We start from the raw sequence: 16,341 nt of genomic DNA, 5'->3' as shown, positions 1-16,341 counted from the left end.
GTTTTAAGCGATTCTCCTGCCTCAGCCTCCTAAGTAGCTGGGACCTACAGGCATGCACCACCACACCCAGCTAATTTTTGTATTTTTAGTAGAGACGGGGTTTCACCATGTTGGCCAGGCTGGTCTCGAACTCCTGACCTCAGGTGATCTGCCTGCCTCAGCCTCCCAAAGTGCTGGGATTACAGGCGTGAGCCACAGCAGCCGGCCTCCTCCCCATTTTATAACAAGGGAAATGGAGGCCCAGAATGGTTAAGTAAACCCACCCAGGGCTAGCTGAGAATTAGCAGCAGAGAACTCGGAGTAGAATTTGTTCCCTGGCCCTTTGCTGTTTCTATTATAGAGCCACCCAGCCTTAGATTTTCTGTTACCTTATAATTAACGACTCAAATGCAATTTCTGAGTGAGAAACACAAGTCCCAAACACTCTTTAAAGAGGCATAAAGATGTATGTTGTTTTGTTTTTTTGAGACAAGGCCTGGCTCTATTGCCCAGGCTGGAGTGTGGTGGTGTGATCTTGGCTCACTGCAACATCTGTCTCCTGGGCTCAGGCTATCATCCCACCTCAGCCTCCTGAGTAGCTGGAACTACAGGAGCGTGCCCTCACACCCGGGTAATTTTTCTATTTTTTGTAGAGATGGGGTTTTGCCGTGTTGCCCAGGCTGGTCTCGAACTCATAAGCTCAAGTGATCCACCTGCCTTGGCCTCCTAAAGTGTTGGGATTACAGACATGAGCCTGCCCTGCCTCTTGTTCAATGTAGGACCACGAGTAGGTGGCTAACTTAGTGCAATGTTTGGCACATAGGAAGCACTTATTAAATATTGACATTATTTTAGTTATTTTAATAGCCCAGCATTGCACTTTTAGGTCTTTCCACTTACAGTGATGATCAGTCGATAATTGATGATCTGGTGGAGTGGTTCTCAATGGGAGAGTTGGGGGCAATTTTACACTCCCTTACACCCCACTAATCTTCCCCCCAACCCAGTGGTAAAGCTATTGCACAGTACTTGGCAATGTCTAGAGATAATTTTGGTTGTCACAGTCTGGGGGGAAGGTGCTACTGGCATCTAGTGAGTAGAGGCTAAGGATGCTGCTTAATTTTTTTTTTTGGAGACAAGAGTTTCCCTCTACTTGCCCAGGCACAGAACAGCTTCCTACAAAAAAGAATTACCTGGCCCAAAATGTCATTAGCTTCCAGGCTGAGAAATCTGCCCTCCTAGGCCGGGGGCCATGGCTCACGCCTGTAACATTGGGAGGCCAAGGCGGGCGGATCCTGAGCTCAGGAGTTGGAGACCACCTTGACCAACACGGAGAAACCTCGTCTTTATTGAAAATACAAAATTAGCCGGGCGTGGTGGCGCATGCCTATAAGCCCAGCTACTCAGGAGGCTGAGGCAGGAGAACGGCTTGAACCCAGACGCAGAGATTGCGGTGAGCCGAGGTCACACCGCACAGATCACACCATTGTACTCCAGCCAGGGCAACTAAAGCGGAACTATCCTCAGGGAAGGGAAGGGAAGGGAAGGGAGGGGAGGGGAGGGGAGGGGAGGGGAGGGAGGGGAAAGGAAAAGAAAAAGGAAAGGAAAAAGGAAAGGAAAGGAAAGGAAAATCTGCCCTCCTATCATAGGATAATCCCAGTTCCTCCTGTCTAAAGAGACTCCTACTTAAGTCATCCTGGGTGACTGCTTCAGGGAGGTAGGTTTTGGAGTCAGAAAGGCTGGGTTCTGTCACTTTGTTACAGTGCCTCTGGTGCAAAGAAGGCATTCAAAAAATCCTGTACAGTTGAAAAACTGAATTTAATTACGTTGTGTAACTTTGAGTAATTCACAGAAATCTGAACTTCTTTATCCTGTCCTGTAAAATGGAGGTAAAAAGCCCTTGGCCGAGAGGTGTTTTGAGGAAAAACTGAAATAACATTGGTGAACTGTCGCACAGTACTTGGCACACAGCAGCCCCTTGACAAACAGCTTTCTTTCCCTTTCTTGTCAGTTTCTTCCTCTCAAAACCAGCGTGTTGCTTTTCTTTTTAATTTAATTATTTTTCTGTAGCCCTCCTTTGCGATCACAAACTCGCTTTCTAACCCAGGTTCAGCCCTTTTATTGGCTGAGTGACCTTGTGCAAGTCACTTTTCCCCTGTAGGCCTCGGTTTATTCTCCGTAAAATCAGAAAGTTGGCCTCCGATCTCCAAGCACGCTTTTCACGACCAAGTGAGACTGTTAAGTTTACGGAGCTGCTTTCCTCCCCCGGGACTGATGGTACGGTCCCCGGGCGGCTCCCCACCCATCTGTCGCAGACCTTGGTACAGGCCCAGGGGGCCCTCGGCGGCCTCTCCGGGCTGCCCTTGCCCCCTGCCGAGTTCCGGGCCCGTGTCTGCGCAAGCTGATTGGCTGGAGCGGTGCCCGGGCTGCGCGGCTATAGGTGAGCTCAGGAGGGGACGGGCGGGGCGGACCAGAGACCCGCCCCCTCCCCCCTGGGTCGGACGCTGAGCTGAGCCGCGGGCGGGAGGGCGGACGGACCGACTGACGGTAGGGACGGGAGGCGAGCAAGATGGCGCAGACGCAGGGCACCCGGAGGAAAGTCTGTTACTACTACGACGGTGAGCACCGTCCTCGCGGCGGGGGCGGGGCCGGGCCGAACCGGGGACCTGGAGGCTGAGGCTGGAGCGCCGATGGGAGGCTGCGGGAGGCTGAGGCGCTGGGGAGAGGCTCGGAAAGGAGGCTGCGAGGGGGAAGTCGAGGCTGAGGGAGGAGGCTGTGAGGAAAGGTGATCGAGGCTGAGATCGAGGGGATCGCGTGGGGGAACCCAGAGGTAATCTTGGTGGGAAGATTCTGAGGAAGTCTGATGTGGAGAGTTTGATGTAGAGAGTTTGAGTGGGACTCCTAGAGGGGAGGGTGCGTCCGAGCAGGGAGGCTGAATCTGATGGAGACGGCTGCAGGGGTACATTTTCTTGCCGAGAACCCAAAGCTCTTCCCTGCCCCGTCTCTTCCTCATCTTTTCTGGGGGAAGAGCCCTGCACGACTGGTCGCCCGCCTCCCCTCCCCCAGCGGGGCCTGCGGTTGCTACTGCGACGTGGGGCGCCAGGGGTTGCAAGGAGAACGATGCAACCTGTTAAAACAGACTTCTCACTTAATCTCTCAAGCAGGTTACTGTGTTCGAGGAAGTGTTGAGGGGCTGGGGCGGTGGGGATGATCGGGTCCCAGTGGCCGAAGTTCTCTCCGTGTCAGAGCTCAGAGTGTTAGAGGAGCACAGAGAATAGGCACCGAACTCCACCTGAGGAGTCAGCGAAGGAGGGGACGTCTCAGGACCTGAAGAACAGGAGTTCTTAGCCAGGCACAGGGAAGGCAAAGATAACAGCAAGTTTCAGAGGCAAGAGAGAGGACAGCACCTTTGAAAAACAGGTATTTGACCGGGCGCGGTGGCTCACGCCTGTAATCCCAGCACTTTGGGAGGCCAAGGCAGGCGGATCACTTGAGGTCAGGAGTTCGAGACCAGCCTGGCCAACATGGCAAAACCCTGTCTCTACAAAAATATAAAAAGTAGCTGGGCGTCGTGGCGCGCGCCTGTAATTCCAGCTACTTGGGAGGCTGAGGCAGGAGAATCGCTTGAACTTGGGAGGTGGAGTTTGCAGTGAGATGAGATCAGGCCACTGGACTCCAGCCTGGGCGACAGAGCAAGACTCTGTCTCAAAAAAAAAAAAAAAAAAAAAAGGAAGAAAGAAAAACAGGCATTTGTAACAGTATGGCTGAGACATAGATTTGGGGGCCTATTGTAGAAGGTGGGGACCCGGGGTGAGGGAAGGGTTGCAAATAATGAGGTTGCAGAAGTAAATGGAGACCGACCAGGCGAGGTGGCTCACACCTGTAATCCCAGCACTTTGGGAGGCCAAGGCTGGTGGATCATCTGAGGTCAGGAGTTCGAGATCAGCCTGGCCAACATGGTGAAACCCCGTCTCTACTAAAAATACAAAATTAGCTGGGCATGGTGTCGCGCACCTGTAATCCCAGCTACTCTGGAGCCTGAGGCAGGAGAATCCCTTAGAACCCGGGAGGTGGAGGTTGCAGTGAGCCGAGATCATACCACTGCACTCCAGCTTGGACGACGGAGCGAGGCTATGTCTAAAAAAAAAAAAAAAATGTAAATAGGGACCAGACCATGAAGGGCTGGGCATGCTGTCCCAAGGAAGTTGAACTTTATTGAGGGCACTTGTGAATGATTCAAGTTTTATGCAGGTTAGTGACATCATCAGGTTTATACCTTAGAAATTAAAGTCATGGGCTGGGCACTGTGGCTCACGCCTGTACTCCCAGCACTTTGGGAGGCTGAGGAGGGCGGATCACGAGGTCAGGAGATTGAGACCATCCTGGCTAACTGATGAAACCCCGTCTCTACTAAAAATACAAAAAAACTTAGCCCAGCGTGGTGGCGGGCGCCTATAATCCCACCTACTCGGGAGGCTGAGGCAGGAGAATGGTGTGGATGCGGGAGGTGGAGCTTGCAGTGAGCCGAGATCATGCCACTGTACTCTATCCTGGGCGACAGAGGGAGACTCCATCTCAAAAAAAAAAAAAAGAGAAAGAAATTAAAGTCATGGGGTCCAGGTGCAGTGGCTCACGCCTGTAATCCCAGTAGTTTGGGAGGCCGAGGCAGGAGATCACTCGAGGCCAGGAGTTCAAGACCAGCCTGGCCAACATGGTGAAACCCTGTCTCTACTAAAAATACAAAAATTACCTGGGCGTAGTGGCACACACCTGTAATCCCAGCTACTCAGGAGGCTGAGGCAGGAGAATCACTTGAACCTGGAAGGCAGAGGTTGTAGTGAGCGAAGATTGCGCCACCGCACTCCAGCCTGGGCAACAGGGTGAGACTCCATCTCAAAAAAATAAGAAAATTAGCCAGGTATGGTGGCACATGCCTGTAGTCCCAGCTACTCAGGAGGCTGAGGCATGAGAATTCTTTGAACCTGGGAGGCGGAGATTGCAGTGAGCTGAGTTCTCACTGCTGCACTCCACCCTGAGCAGAAGATCGAGACTTGGTCTCAAAAAAACAAAAACAAACGAAAAAAGAAATTCAGATTGTAGGGGTAAGGAAGAAGGCATGGATCCCAAGTTCCTGGTGTGGGCAATACATATATATATGTAGAGAGAGAGAGACAGTGTCTAGCTCTGTCACCCAGGCTGGAGTGCAGTGGCATGATATTGGCTCACTGCAACTGCAACCTCCACCCCCTAGATTCAAGGGATTCTCCTGCCCCAGCCTCCTGAGTAGCTGGGATTACAGGTGTACGCCACCATGCTTGGCTAATTTTTGTATTTTTATTAGAGGTGGGGTTTCACCATGTTGGCCAGGCTGGTCTCGGACCTCCAGTGATCTGTCTGCCTCAGCCTCCTAAAGTACTGGGATTACAGGCGTGAGCCACACTTCCTGGCCTCTGGTGTGGCATTTTGATGGTGAGTGTTTGGTTTGGAGAATGCCATGTCAGTTGATAACTTTTTTTTTTTTTAAACTTCTAGAGATGGGGTCTCAATGTATTGCCCAGGCTTGTCTTGAACTCTTGGGCCTGGCCTCAAGCAATCCTGCCACCTCGGCCTCCCAAAGTGCTGGGATTACAGGCATAAGCTACTGTTTTTTGTTGTTGTTGTTTGTTTGTTTAGAAATAACTATTGATAACTGTTAAGATGTTTAGGGGACATTCAAGTAGAGGCATCCAGTAGGTAGTTTAGAAGATAGAAATTTTTTTGGTAGTCATCAGTATCTTAGTCTGTTATAATAGAACACTGTTTATAAAGAACAGAAATTGCTGGATGTGGTGGCTCATGCCTATAATCCCAGTAGTTTGGGAGGCTGGGGCAGACGGTTCTTTTGAGCCCAGGAGTTTGAGACCAGCCTGGGCAACATAGGGAGACCCCATCTCAACAAAAAGTAAAAAAATTAGCTGGGCATGATGACATGTGCCTGTAGAGAGGCTGAAGTGGGCGGATCACTTGATCCTGGGAGGTCGACTTTGCAGTGAGCCATGATTGCACCACTGCACTCCAGCCTGGGGGACAGAGTGAGACCTTGTGTCAAAAAAAAAAAAAAAGAACATAAATGTATTTCTCATAGTTCTGGAGGCTGAGAAGTCCAAGGCTGGAAAGGCCAAGATCAGGGTGCCAGCATTTGGTGTCTGGTGAGGGTCTGATCTCTACTTCCAATATGGTGCTTTGAATTCAGTGTCTTCTTATGATAGAAGGTGGAAAGGCAAAAAAGGATGAACTCTCTGTTTTTTTTTTATAAGGCCATTAACATATTAGAATGGTAGAGCCCTTGAGACCTAAACACCTCCCAAAAGGCTCCACTTCCAAACATTGTTGGCACTGGGGATTATGTTTCCAACACATGAATTTTGGGGGACACATTCAGACCATAGCAATCAGCATGTGGATAGTTATTTTATTTATTTATTTATTTATTTATGTATTGTAGAGATGTTGTCTCGCCATGTTGTCCGGGCTGGCCTTGAACTCCTGGGCTCAGGTGATCCTCCCATCTTAACCTCCCAAAGTGCTGGGATTATAGGCATGAGCCACCATTCCTGGCTGGTAGCAATTTTAATTATAGTACATTTAGTCCTAAAGGATGCAGTCACCCAAGAAGTTATATAGAATTCCAGGGTGGAATTCTAAGGAAGTGGACTGAGGAAAAGTTTAGTGCCCCTCATGCTGTGTACACCCTCACCATGGTATTTGTCACTGTGTAGCGGAATTGCGCATTTACTTGGTCATATTTCTTGTAGGCAGGAGGCTCTTTAGAGAAAGGGGCCATGCCTTGTTTACCTCTATCCCCAGCACCAAAAACAATGCCTAGCTCATGGTAGGTTCTCAATAAATATGTGTTGATTAAATGTATAACGATATAGAGTGAGGGGCCAGAGAGGTCAGTGAACCAGAAAGTACCGAGTTGCAGAAGCTAAAGAAGGGAGGGATTGGGCAAGTGTTGGCAGCAATTGGGGCAGAAGCTAGATTGTGGTAGATTGCAGTACATGGATGGCTAGATGAAGAGGAGACACTGGGTTGAACCCTTTTTTTGGAGACAGGGTCTCACTCTGTCACTCAGGCTGGAGTGCAGTGGCACGATCTCAGCTCACTCTTCCAAGTAGCTGGAACCACAGGTGTGCACCCTTTTTGTATTTTTTGTTTAGAAGACAAACGGTTGTCTTTTGCTTAGAGACAGGATTTCACCATGTTGCCCAGGCTGGTCTCAAACTCCTGAGCTCAAGTGATCTGCCCGCCTCGGCCTCCCAAAGTGCTAGGTTTATAGGCGTGAGCCACCATGCCCAGCTAGTTGAACCCTTTCAAAGGGAAGCTTGTGTGAGGTAGAGAGAGAGGATTATTGATAAGGGAGATGTAGTGGCTAAAAGTTGAGCATATTGAAATAATTCTTACAGAAAACAGCCAGAAGAGAGGGAGAGGGTGAAGATACAGGAAAGGGACTAGTAGTAATGGAGCTTCCTGAGGAGACGAGGGGAAATGGAAACCGGAGCCCAGGTAGAGACACCAACCTTTAACAAAATCCTTTGTGATGCGAGGGTAAATGGCAAGGAAAAGTTCAAATGGAGGTAAGTTTGAAGAGGAGGAGATAAGGAGAAAGTTGAGGGGGTTCTCAAGGTGAGGAAAGAGAATATTCCTTTTCCTGAGGGTGGGGAAGGGCAGTTGGTAGATTAGGAATCTTGAAGAGAGGAGATTTAAATAGCTGTTGCAAAAGTTGGGGGCTAGGGAAAGAAATTTGGAAGGATTGCTGGGCAATGATGAGAATCATTTTGAGGCTGGAACCTGTGATTTTTGTAGTCATATCATTTTGCACAGTTTTATGATAACATTTTATGATAACATCTCAGTTTAAAAGAAGAAAAAAATGGGCCAGGCATGGTGGCTCACACCTGTAATCCCAGTAGTTTGGGAGGCTAAGGAGGAAGGATCACTTGAGGCCAGGAGTTCAAGACCAGCCTGGGCAACAAAATGAGACCCCCCAGCTCTACAAAACAACACAAAAAAATAAGCTGGGTGTGGTGACACGTGCCTGTAATTGCAGCTACTTGGGAGGTTGAGGTGGGAGACTGAGGCAGGTGGGTGGTTTGAGCCCAGGTAGAGCCTGCAGTGACCCCAATAATGGTGCCACTGCACTCCGCCTGAGTGACAAAGCAAGACCCTGCCTCAAAAAAAAAAAAAAAAAAAAGAAGAAGAAGAAAAAGTAGAAAGACCTCAGTCTTTAGATAGGGGAATAGACTTCTTTTTTTATTTTATTTTATTTTATTTTTTATTATACTTTAAGTTCTAGGGTACATGTGCACAATGTGCAGGTTTGTTACATATGTATACATGTGCCATGTTGGTGTGCTGAACCCATTAACTCATCATTTACATTAGGTATATCTCCTAATGCTGTCTCTTTCCCCTCCCCCCCACTTTTTTTTGAGACAGAGTCTTGCTCTGTTGCCCAGGCTGGAGTGCAGTGGCACGATTTCGGCTCTCTGCAACCTCCACCTCCTGGGTTCACGCCATTCTCCTGCCTCAGCCTCACAAGAAGCTGGGACTGAAGGTGCATGCCACCACGCCTGGCTAATTTTTTGTATTTTTAGTAGAGACCGGTTTCACCGTGTTAGTCAGGATGGTCTTGATCTCCTTACCTCGTGATCCGCCCATCTCGGCCTCCTAAAGTGCTGGGATTACAGGCTGAGCCACCATGCCCAGCCGGGAATAGACATCTTATTTGAGAAACCGAGTTTTGCAGTGAGGTCATTACTTTGGGACTCAGATTTGGCTCTGCCATTGAGAAGCTTTGCAATATTAGGCAAGTCACCTTACATTTCAGATTACTCTCCTATAAAATCAAAATGATAGGAGTTTCTATTATGAGAACAATGATGGGAAAGCTCTTTAAGAGTTTAAAGTATGGCTGATGCCAGGCTCAAGTCTGTAATCCCAGCACTTTGAGAGGCCAAGGTGGGCGGATCACTTGAGGTCAGGAGTTTGAGACCAGCCTGGCCAACATGGTGAAACCCTGACTCTACTGAAAGTACAAAACTTAGGCGTGGTGGCACATGCCTGTAATCCCAGCTACTCAGGAGGCTGAGGCAGGAGAATTGTTTGAACCCGGCAGGCAGTGAGCCTGAGATTGCACCACTGCACTCCAGCCTGGGTGACAGAGTGAGACTCTGTCTCCAAAAATAAAAATAAAAATTAAGTCGTACCTAAATAAAAAGGACAATTTCTTTTAAAGTCTCTCAGCAACCTGATTAAGATATAGAGATATGTCTTTATTTTAATTGTAGTAAATTTAGTCATAAAGGATGCAGTCACTCAAGAAGTTATATAGAAGAGGATCCAGGGTGGAATTCTAAGGAAGTGGACAGTACCCCTCATGCTCCGTACCACCCTGTCATAGCATTTGTCAATGTGTATAGGAATACACACAGCACAGTTGGCAAACTAATTAAAAACTTAAGAAAAGGATGGTTGGCCTGCACTATTGGAGGCTCACATCTGTAATTCCAGCACTTTAGAAGGCTAATCAGGAGTTTGAAACCAGCCTGGGCAACAAAGCAAGATGCCATCTCTACAAACAAGCAAACAAACAAAAACATCAAACAAACAAAAAACATAAAAAGAAAAGGATGGTGTCTCAGAGCCCCACCCTCACTACCCTCACCTCAGATACTCCCTTAACCTTCTGGATAAGGTATCTTAGTCCCCCAGGTCTGAGCCTTGACTGGATGCAGGCTTGATAGGCAAGAGAGTTGCTAGGGATCAAGGCTCATGCCTTTTATTCACTGGGTGCCGAAAGCTCTGCCTCATCCTAATAAACCTCTAAGGAGAGATCTTTGGGTGTGTAGTTCACTTGATTTTGCAACAGTGTTCAAGGAACTTTCTACCAGGTAGATTTATAGGGCCCTCTAGATTAAGTGCAAACTAAAGTAAGTACCTGAGAAACCCAATGTAGGGCCGGGCACAGTGGCTCATGCCTATAATCCCAACACTTTGGGAGGCTGAGGCGGGTGGATCACGAGGTCAGGAGATCGAGACCATCCTGGCTAACACGGTGAAACCCTGTCTCTACTAAAATACAATCCAAAAAATTAGCCGGGTGTGGTGGCGGGCGCCTGTAGTCCCAACTACTTGGGAGGCTGAGCCAGGAGAATGGCGTGAACCCAGGAGGCGGAGCTTGCAGTGAGCCGAGATTGTGCCACTGCGCTCCAGCCTGGGCCACAGAGCGAGACTGTCTCAAAAAAAAAAAAAAAAAAAAAAAAGGCTGGGCGCGGTGGCTCAAGCCTGTAATCCCAGCACTTTGGGAGGCCGAGACGGGCGGATCACGAGGTCAGGAGATCGAGACCATCCTGGCTAACATGGTGAAACCCCGTCTCTACTAAAATACAAAAAACTAGCCGGGCGAGGTGGTGGGCGCCTGTAGTCCCAGCTACTTGGGAGGCTGAGGCAGGAGAATGGCGTGAACCCGGGAGGCAGAGCTTGCAGTGAGCCGAGATTGCGCCACTGCACTCCAGCCTGGGCGACAGAGCGAGACTCCGCCTCAAAAAAAAAAAAAAAAAAAAAAGGAATCGAGACCATCCTAGCTAACACGGTGAAACTCCGTCTCTACTAAAATACAAAAAAAAACTAGCCGGGCGAGGTGGCGGGCGCCTGTAGTCCCAGCTACTTGAGAGGCTGAGGCAGGAGAATGGTGTAAACCCGGGAGGCGGAGCTTGCAGTGAGCTGAGATCCGGCCACTGCACTCCAGTCTGGGCGACAAAGCGAGACTCCATCTCAAAAAAAAAAAAAAGAAAAGAAAAGAAAAAGGAAAAGAAAAAGAAACCTAATGTAGCTTTTAGCGTATTGGATTTGGAGTCAGAAGAGTGGGCTCCAGATCATCCATTAGCTGTGTCATCTTGAGCAGGCACTTAACTTCTCTGAGACTCAATTCAATTCATTGAATCTTTATTGAGCTTCTGTGATATACAAGGCATATTAATCCTTGCCTTCAAGGGGTACCCAGTCTTGTGGATATAGTTATGTAAATAATTCAGATATAAAATAATCCTAGCACTTTGGGAGGCTGAGCTGGGCGGATCACTTGAGGTGAGGAGTTCGAGACCAGCCTGGCCAACATGGTGAAATCCCACCTCTACTAAAATACAAAAATTAGCTGGGTTTGGTGGCACGCACCTGTAATCCCAGCAATTTAGGAGGCTGAGGCAGGACAATTGCTTGAACCTGGGAGGCGGAGGTTGTAGAGAGCTGCCGAGATAGCACCATTGCACTCCAGCCTGGGCGACAGAGTGAGACTCTGTCTCAAGAAATAAAAAAAAGAAAACAAAACTAATGAAGTGCTGTATACAAATTACATGTAGAGGAAAAGACCATTTATTTTGATCAAGAAAGGGTTTGGCGCTTGAGGTGGGCTTTGTAGTACAAGCATCATCAGAGTAAGGAGGACATTTCAGGTCGAAGGAACAGTCTGCACAAAGGATACTGTGGTGCGAAGGTGAATGTCATGTTCAGGATACTGATTATAATCTGGTGTGTCTGGAGCACAGGTTGGCAAACTTTTTCTGTATAAGGCCACATAGTAAATATTTTAGGCTTTATTTTGCCATACGCATGGGTGTCTGTGGCAACTAAACTGCTCAGCTCTGCCACTCTAGTGTGAAAATAGCCATAGAGGAACTGTAAACAAATGGGCATGGCTGTGTTCCAATAAAATTTTATTTACCAAAACAGGCAGCTAGTTGTATTTGGACCAAGGGCCATAATTTGCCTACTCCAGTCTAGAGGAGAGAGAGAGAGAGAGAGAGAGAGAGAGAGAGAGAGAAAGAGAGAGAGAGAGAGAGAGAGAGAGAAGAGAGAGAGAGAGAGAGAGAGAGTGTGTGTGTGTGTGTTGTGAGAAAGGGTGGTAGCAGGAGATGAAACTGGAAAGGCAGATTAAGAAAGTCCTTGCCCGGGTGCGGTGGCTCATGCCTGTAATCCCAGCACTTTGGGAGGCTGAGGTGGGCGGATCACGAGGTCAGGAGATCGAGACCATCCTGGCTAACATGGTGAAACCCAGTCTCTACTAAAAATACAAAAAATTAGTCGGGCATGGTGGTGGGCGCCTGTAGTCCCAGCTACTCGGGAGGCTGAGGCAGGAGAATGGCGTGAACCTGGAAGGGGGAGCTTGCAGTGAGCCGAGATAGCACCACTGTACTCCAGCCTGGGCAACAGAGCGAGACTCTGTCTCAAAAAAAAAAAAAAAAAGAAAGTCCTTGATTCAATGCTGGCCAGGCACACCGGCTCACAACTGTAATCCCAGCACTTTGGGAGGCCAAGGTGGGTGGATCACCTGAGATTAGGAGTTTGAGACCAGCCTGGCCAACAAGGTGAAACCCCTTCTCTACTAAAAATATAAAAATTAGCCAGGCATGGTGGTACATGCCTGTGATCTCAGCTACTTGGGAGGCTGAGGCAGGAGAATTGTTTGAACCCAGACGGCGGAGGTTGCAGTGAGCTGAGATTGCACCACTGCACTCCAATTTGGGCAACAGATCGTCTCAAAAAAAAAAAGAAAGTCTTTGAATGCCAGTCTTCTGAAGTTATTATTATTAAATTTAGAGACCCAGGCTGCTCTCAAAACTCCTGGGCTCAAGTGATTTTCCTGCCTCAGCCTCCAGAGTAGCTGGGATTACAGGCTCATGCCACCATGCCTATCTCCGTTAAAGTTATTCTTTACTCTTTATCCTGTAGGGGATGGGGAACCATAAGGATTTTTTGAGCAAAGGAGTGATGTTATCAGAGTTGTGGATTAGGAAAATAACTCTGGCAACAGTGTGGCAGGTAGTATGAATTGAAGGTAGAGGGACCAATTAGAAGGCTAGTGTTATAGCTTAAGCAAGTGATAAGGTTTAGTTTTCTTATCTATAAGGTGAGAATACTAATACCCCCTATCCTACCCATGTTACTGTAAGGATCCAGTAAGAAGATAAAGTGAATGTGCTTTGACACTGTAAGTATTACAATATGTAAGAGGTGAACTGTGGCTTCTAATAGTTCTGAGTAGCGATGGTTATTTTTCTGTTGTGGGAGGGAATTCCTTGGAGGTATAGTGAGGTGAATCATTTAACTGGCTGTTGTTCCCAATAGCTTTGGAATGAACCCCTCTTGCTATCTAGTGCCTGTGGGTTCCAGAAGAAAGTGAGCTAGACTGAACCTTAAATGTTTTTTTTTTTTTTTTTTGAGACGGAGTCTCGCTGTGTCCCCCAGGCTGGAGTGCTGTGGCGCCATCTCAGCTCACTGCAAGCTCCACCTCCCGGGTTCCTGCCGTTCTCCTGCCTCAGCCTCCCGAGTAGCTGCGACTACAGGCACCCACCACCTCGCCCGGCTAGTTTTTTGTATTTTTTTAGTAGAGACGGGGTTTCACCGGGTTAGCCAGGATGGTCTCGATCTCCTGACCTCGTGATCCGCCCATCTCGGCCTCCCACAGTGCTGGGATTACAGGCTTGAGCCACCGCGCCCGGCCTGAACCTTAAATGTTGACCTCACTAGGCTCCCTGCTTTTTTTTCTTTTTTTCTTTTGGAGTTACCCTTCAAAAGGTAGGAGAGAATCTTGGAAACTAGAAATGAGCCAGAAAGAATTTGACTGGGAGTTTGCTGTAAAAATTCCTGGGTTCGCTGGGCGTGGTGGCTCACGCCTGTAATCCCAGCACTGTGGGAGGCCGAGATGGGCGGATCATGAGGTCAGGAGATCGAGACCATCTTGACTAACATGGTGAAACCTCGTCTCTACTAAAAATACAAAAAAATTAGCCAGGCGTGGTGGCGGGTGTCTGTAGTCCCAGTTCCTCAGGAGGCTGAGGCAGGAGAATGGCGTGAACCCAGGAGGCGGAGCTTGCAGTGAGCCAAGATCACGCCACTGCACTCCAGCCTGGGTGACAGAGCGAGACTCCATCTCAAAAAAAAAGAAAAAAAAAATTCCTGGGTTCTCGTGGGAGTGTATATCTAACCGTTTAGTGAAGCTGTCACTGTCTCTTCTTCAGGGGATGTTGGAAATTACTACTACGGACAAGGCCACCCAATGAAGCCTCACCGAATCCGCATGACTCATAATTTGCTGCTCAACTATGGTCTCTACCGAAAAATGGAAATCTATGTGAGTTACCAGCTGTGCTATTATTCCCTAACTGCATCTGCTCTCGTTGCCCATATGCCATTCATTATCTCATTTTCTCCACCACTTATTTACGTGTTGACTGCTGTTACAAGGCAGGTACAATAAATGATAAAGATTTTTGGCTGGGCATGGTGGCTCACACCTGTAATCACAACACTTCAGGAGGTGGAGGCAGGAGGATCACTTGAACCTAGGAGTTCTAGGCCAGCCTGGGCAACATAGGGAAATCCTGTCTCTACGACAGAATTTGGCCATGGTGGCATGTGCCTGTGGTCTCAGGTACTTGGGAGGCTGAGGTGGGAAGACTGCTTGAGCCTGGGAGGTTGAGGCTGCAGTGAGCTATGATTGCACCACTGCATTCCAGCCTGGGGGACAGAGCAAGACTCTGTCTTAAAAAAAAAGCTAGGCTGGGCACGGTGGTTTACGCCTGTAATCCCAGCACTTTGGGAGGCCGAGGTGGGCGGATCACGAGGTCAGGAGATCGAGACCATCCTGGCTAACACGGTGAAACCCCGTCTCTACTAAAAATACAAAAAATTAGCTGGGCGTGATGGCAGGCACCTGTAGTCCCAGCTGCTTGGGAGGCTGAAGCAGGTTAATGGTGTGAACCCACAAGGCAGAGCTTGCAGTGAACTGAGATTGCACCACTGCACTCCAGCCTGGGTGACAGAGCGAGACTCCATCTCAAGAACAAAACAAAACAAAACAAAAAAGCAAAGCCAGGTGCGGTGGCTCACGCCTGTCATCCTAGCACTTTGAGAGGCCGAGATGGGCAGATTGCTTGAGCCCAGGAGTTTGAGACCAACCTGGTCAACATGGCAAGACCTCGTCTCTACAAAAAAGTAGCCAGGCATGGTGGCAAGTAGTCCCGGCTACTTAGGAGGCTGAGGTGGGAGGATTGTTTTGAGCCTGGGAAGCAGAGGTGACAGTGATCCGTGATTGCACTACTGTGCTCCAGCCTGAGAGACAGAGTGAGACCCTGTCTCAAAAAAACAAAACAAAACCAAAACTTTAATGCCTAAATAAGAGTGAGTAGGACTGTGTTGAAGTAGATGCCAAATCTCTAGTTATCAGAGAGTATAGACTCTGTCTAACCTGTAGATTCAGCTACAGGTGACTTTTCACTGATCTTCGAGTTTTTAAAGAGATGCTGGGGCCGGGCGCGGTGGCTCAAGCCTGTAATCCCAGCACTTTGGGAGGCCGAGACGGGCGGATCATGAGGTCAGGAGATCGAGACCATCCTGGCTAACACGGTGAAACCCCGTCTCTACTAAAAAATACAAAAAACTGGCTGGGCGAGGTGGCGGGCGCCTGTGGTCCCAGCTGCTCGGGAGGCTGAGGCAGGAGAATGGCGTAAACCCGGGAGGCGGAGCTTGCAGTGAGCTGAGATCCGGCCACTGCACTCCCGCCTGGGCCACAGAGCGAGACTCTGTCTCAAAAAAAAAAAAAAGAGACGCTGGAAATCCAGATTATTATGTAAAATCTCCCAGGTTTAAAATGTTATCCCAAGAAACCTTGTCTTTACAAAAAATACAAAGAAAAAAAATTAGCTGGCATGCTGGCCTGCACCTGTAGTCCCAGCTATCTGGAAGGCTGAGGTCAGAGGATCACTTGAGCCTGGGAGGTCAAGGCTGTGGTGAGCCGTGATTGCACCACTGCCCTCCAGCCCAGGTGACAGAATGAGATTTTATCTCAAAAAAAAAAAAGTTAACCCAGAGTTTTTGCTTTTTGGTTTTTATTTGAAGCATGTATACAAACCAAACACATTAGTACATCTGTAGACCACATAGGTCCAATGGTTTCCAGTTTTAACCTCTCTGGAGACAGTGAGGAGGAACAAGTGAAGGGTTTTTAATGGAAGAGAGATAGGAACAGGCATGCGTTTTAGAAGCCGGGAGGCTAGGTGAGTGGCTGTTACAAGAGTCCAAATGAGAAAATAAAGAGGGACTGGGGGTGCATGTTGCCGTACAGCATAAGAATCTGTGGTTCAAGTCTGTTTCTACAGCTTGAGTAATCTAACAACAGTGGTATTTTTGTCACCCATTCCAGAGACTGAAAGGAGATGAGTGTTCTTTCCTAGATGGCCTTGTCACGTCTCTGGAGCCAGTGGAGGCAACTGGGGAAGCAAGGAAGGAAAGTAGACGAGTAGACAGACCTTGGGACGATAGAGC

General features: G+C 48.5%; 1 protein-coding gene across 1 annotated transcript in view; it reads left to right on the top strand.

Annotated features, from left to right (window-relative positions):
• Positions 1 to 2,461: 2,461 nt before the first annotated feature.
• The window catches only part of HDAC1 (histone deacetylase 1), a 44,908-nt gene continuing 31,028 nt past the window's right edge, over positions 2,462 to 16,341 (top strand). Inside the window, exons 1-2 of the mRNA XM_033227292.1 lie at positions 2,462 to 2,597; positions 14,037 to 14,149. Coding sequence (XP_033083183.1) covers positions 2,549 to 2,597; positions 14,037 to 14,149 — 162 coding nt within the window. The 5' untranslated portion in view covers positions 2,462 to 2,548. The remainder of the gene's footprint in view (positions 2,598 to 14,036; positions 14,150 to 16,341) is intronic.

Source organism: Trachypithecus francoisi, unplaced genomic scaffold, assembly GCF_009764315.1.
Source record: "Trachypithecus francoisi isolate TF-2019V2 unplaced genomic scaffold, Tfra_2.0 Lachesis_group12, whole genome shotgun sequence".
NCBI classification, from domain to species: domain Eukaryota; kingdom Metazoa; phylum Chordata; class Mammalia; order Primates; family Cercopithecidae; genus Trachypithecus; species Trachypithecus francoisi.
Note: the sequence above shows the minus strand (reverse complement) of the source record. Positions and strands in the feature narration are given on the sequence as shown.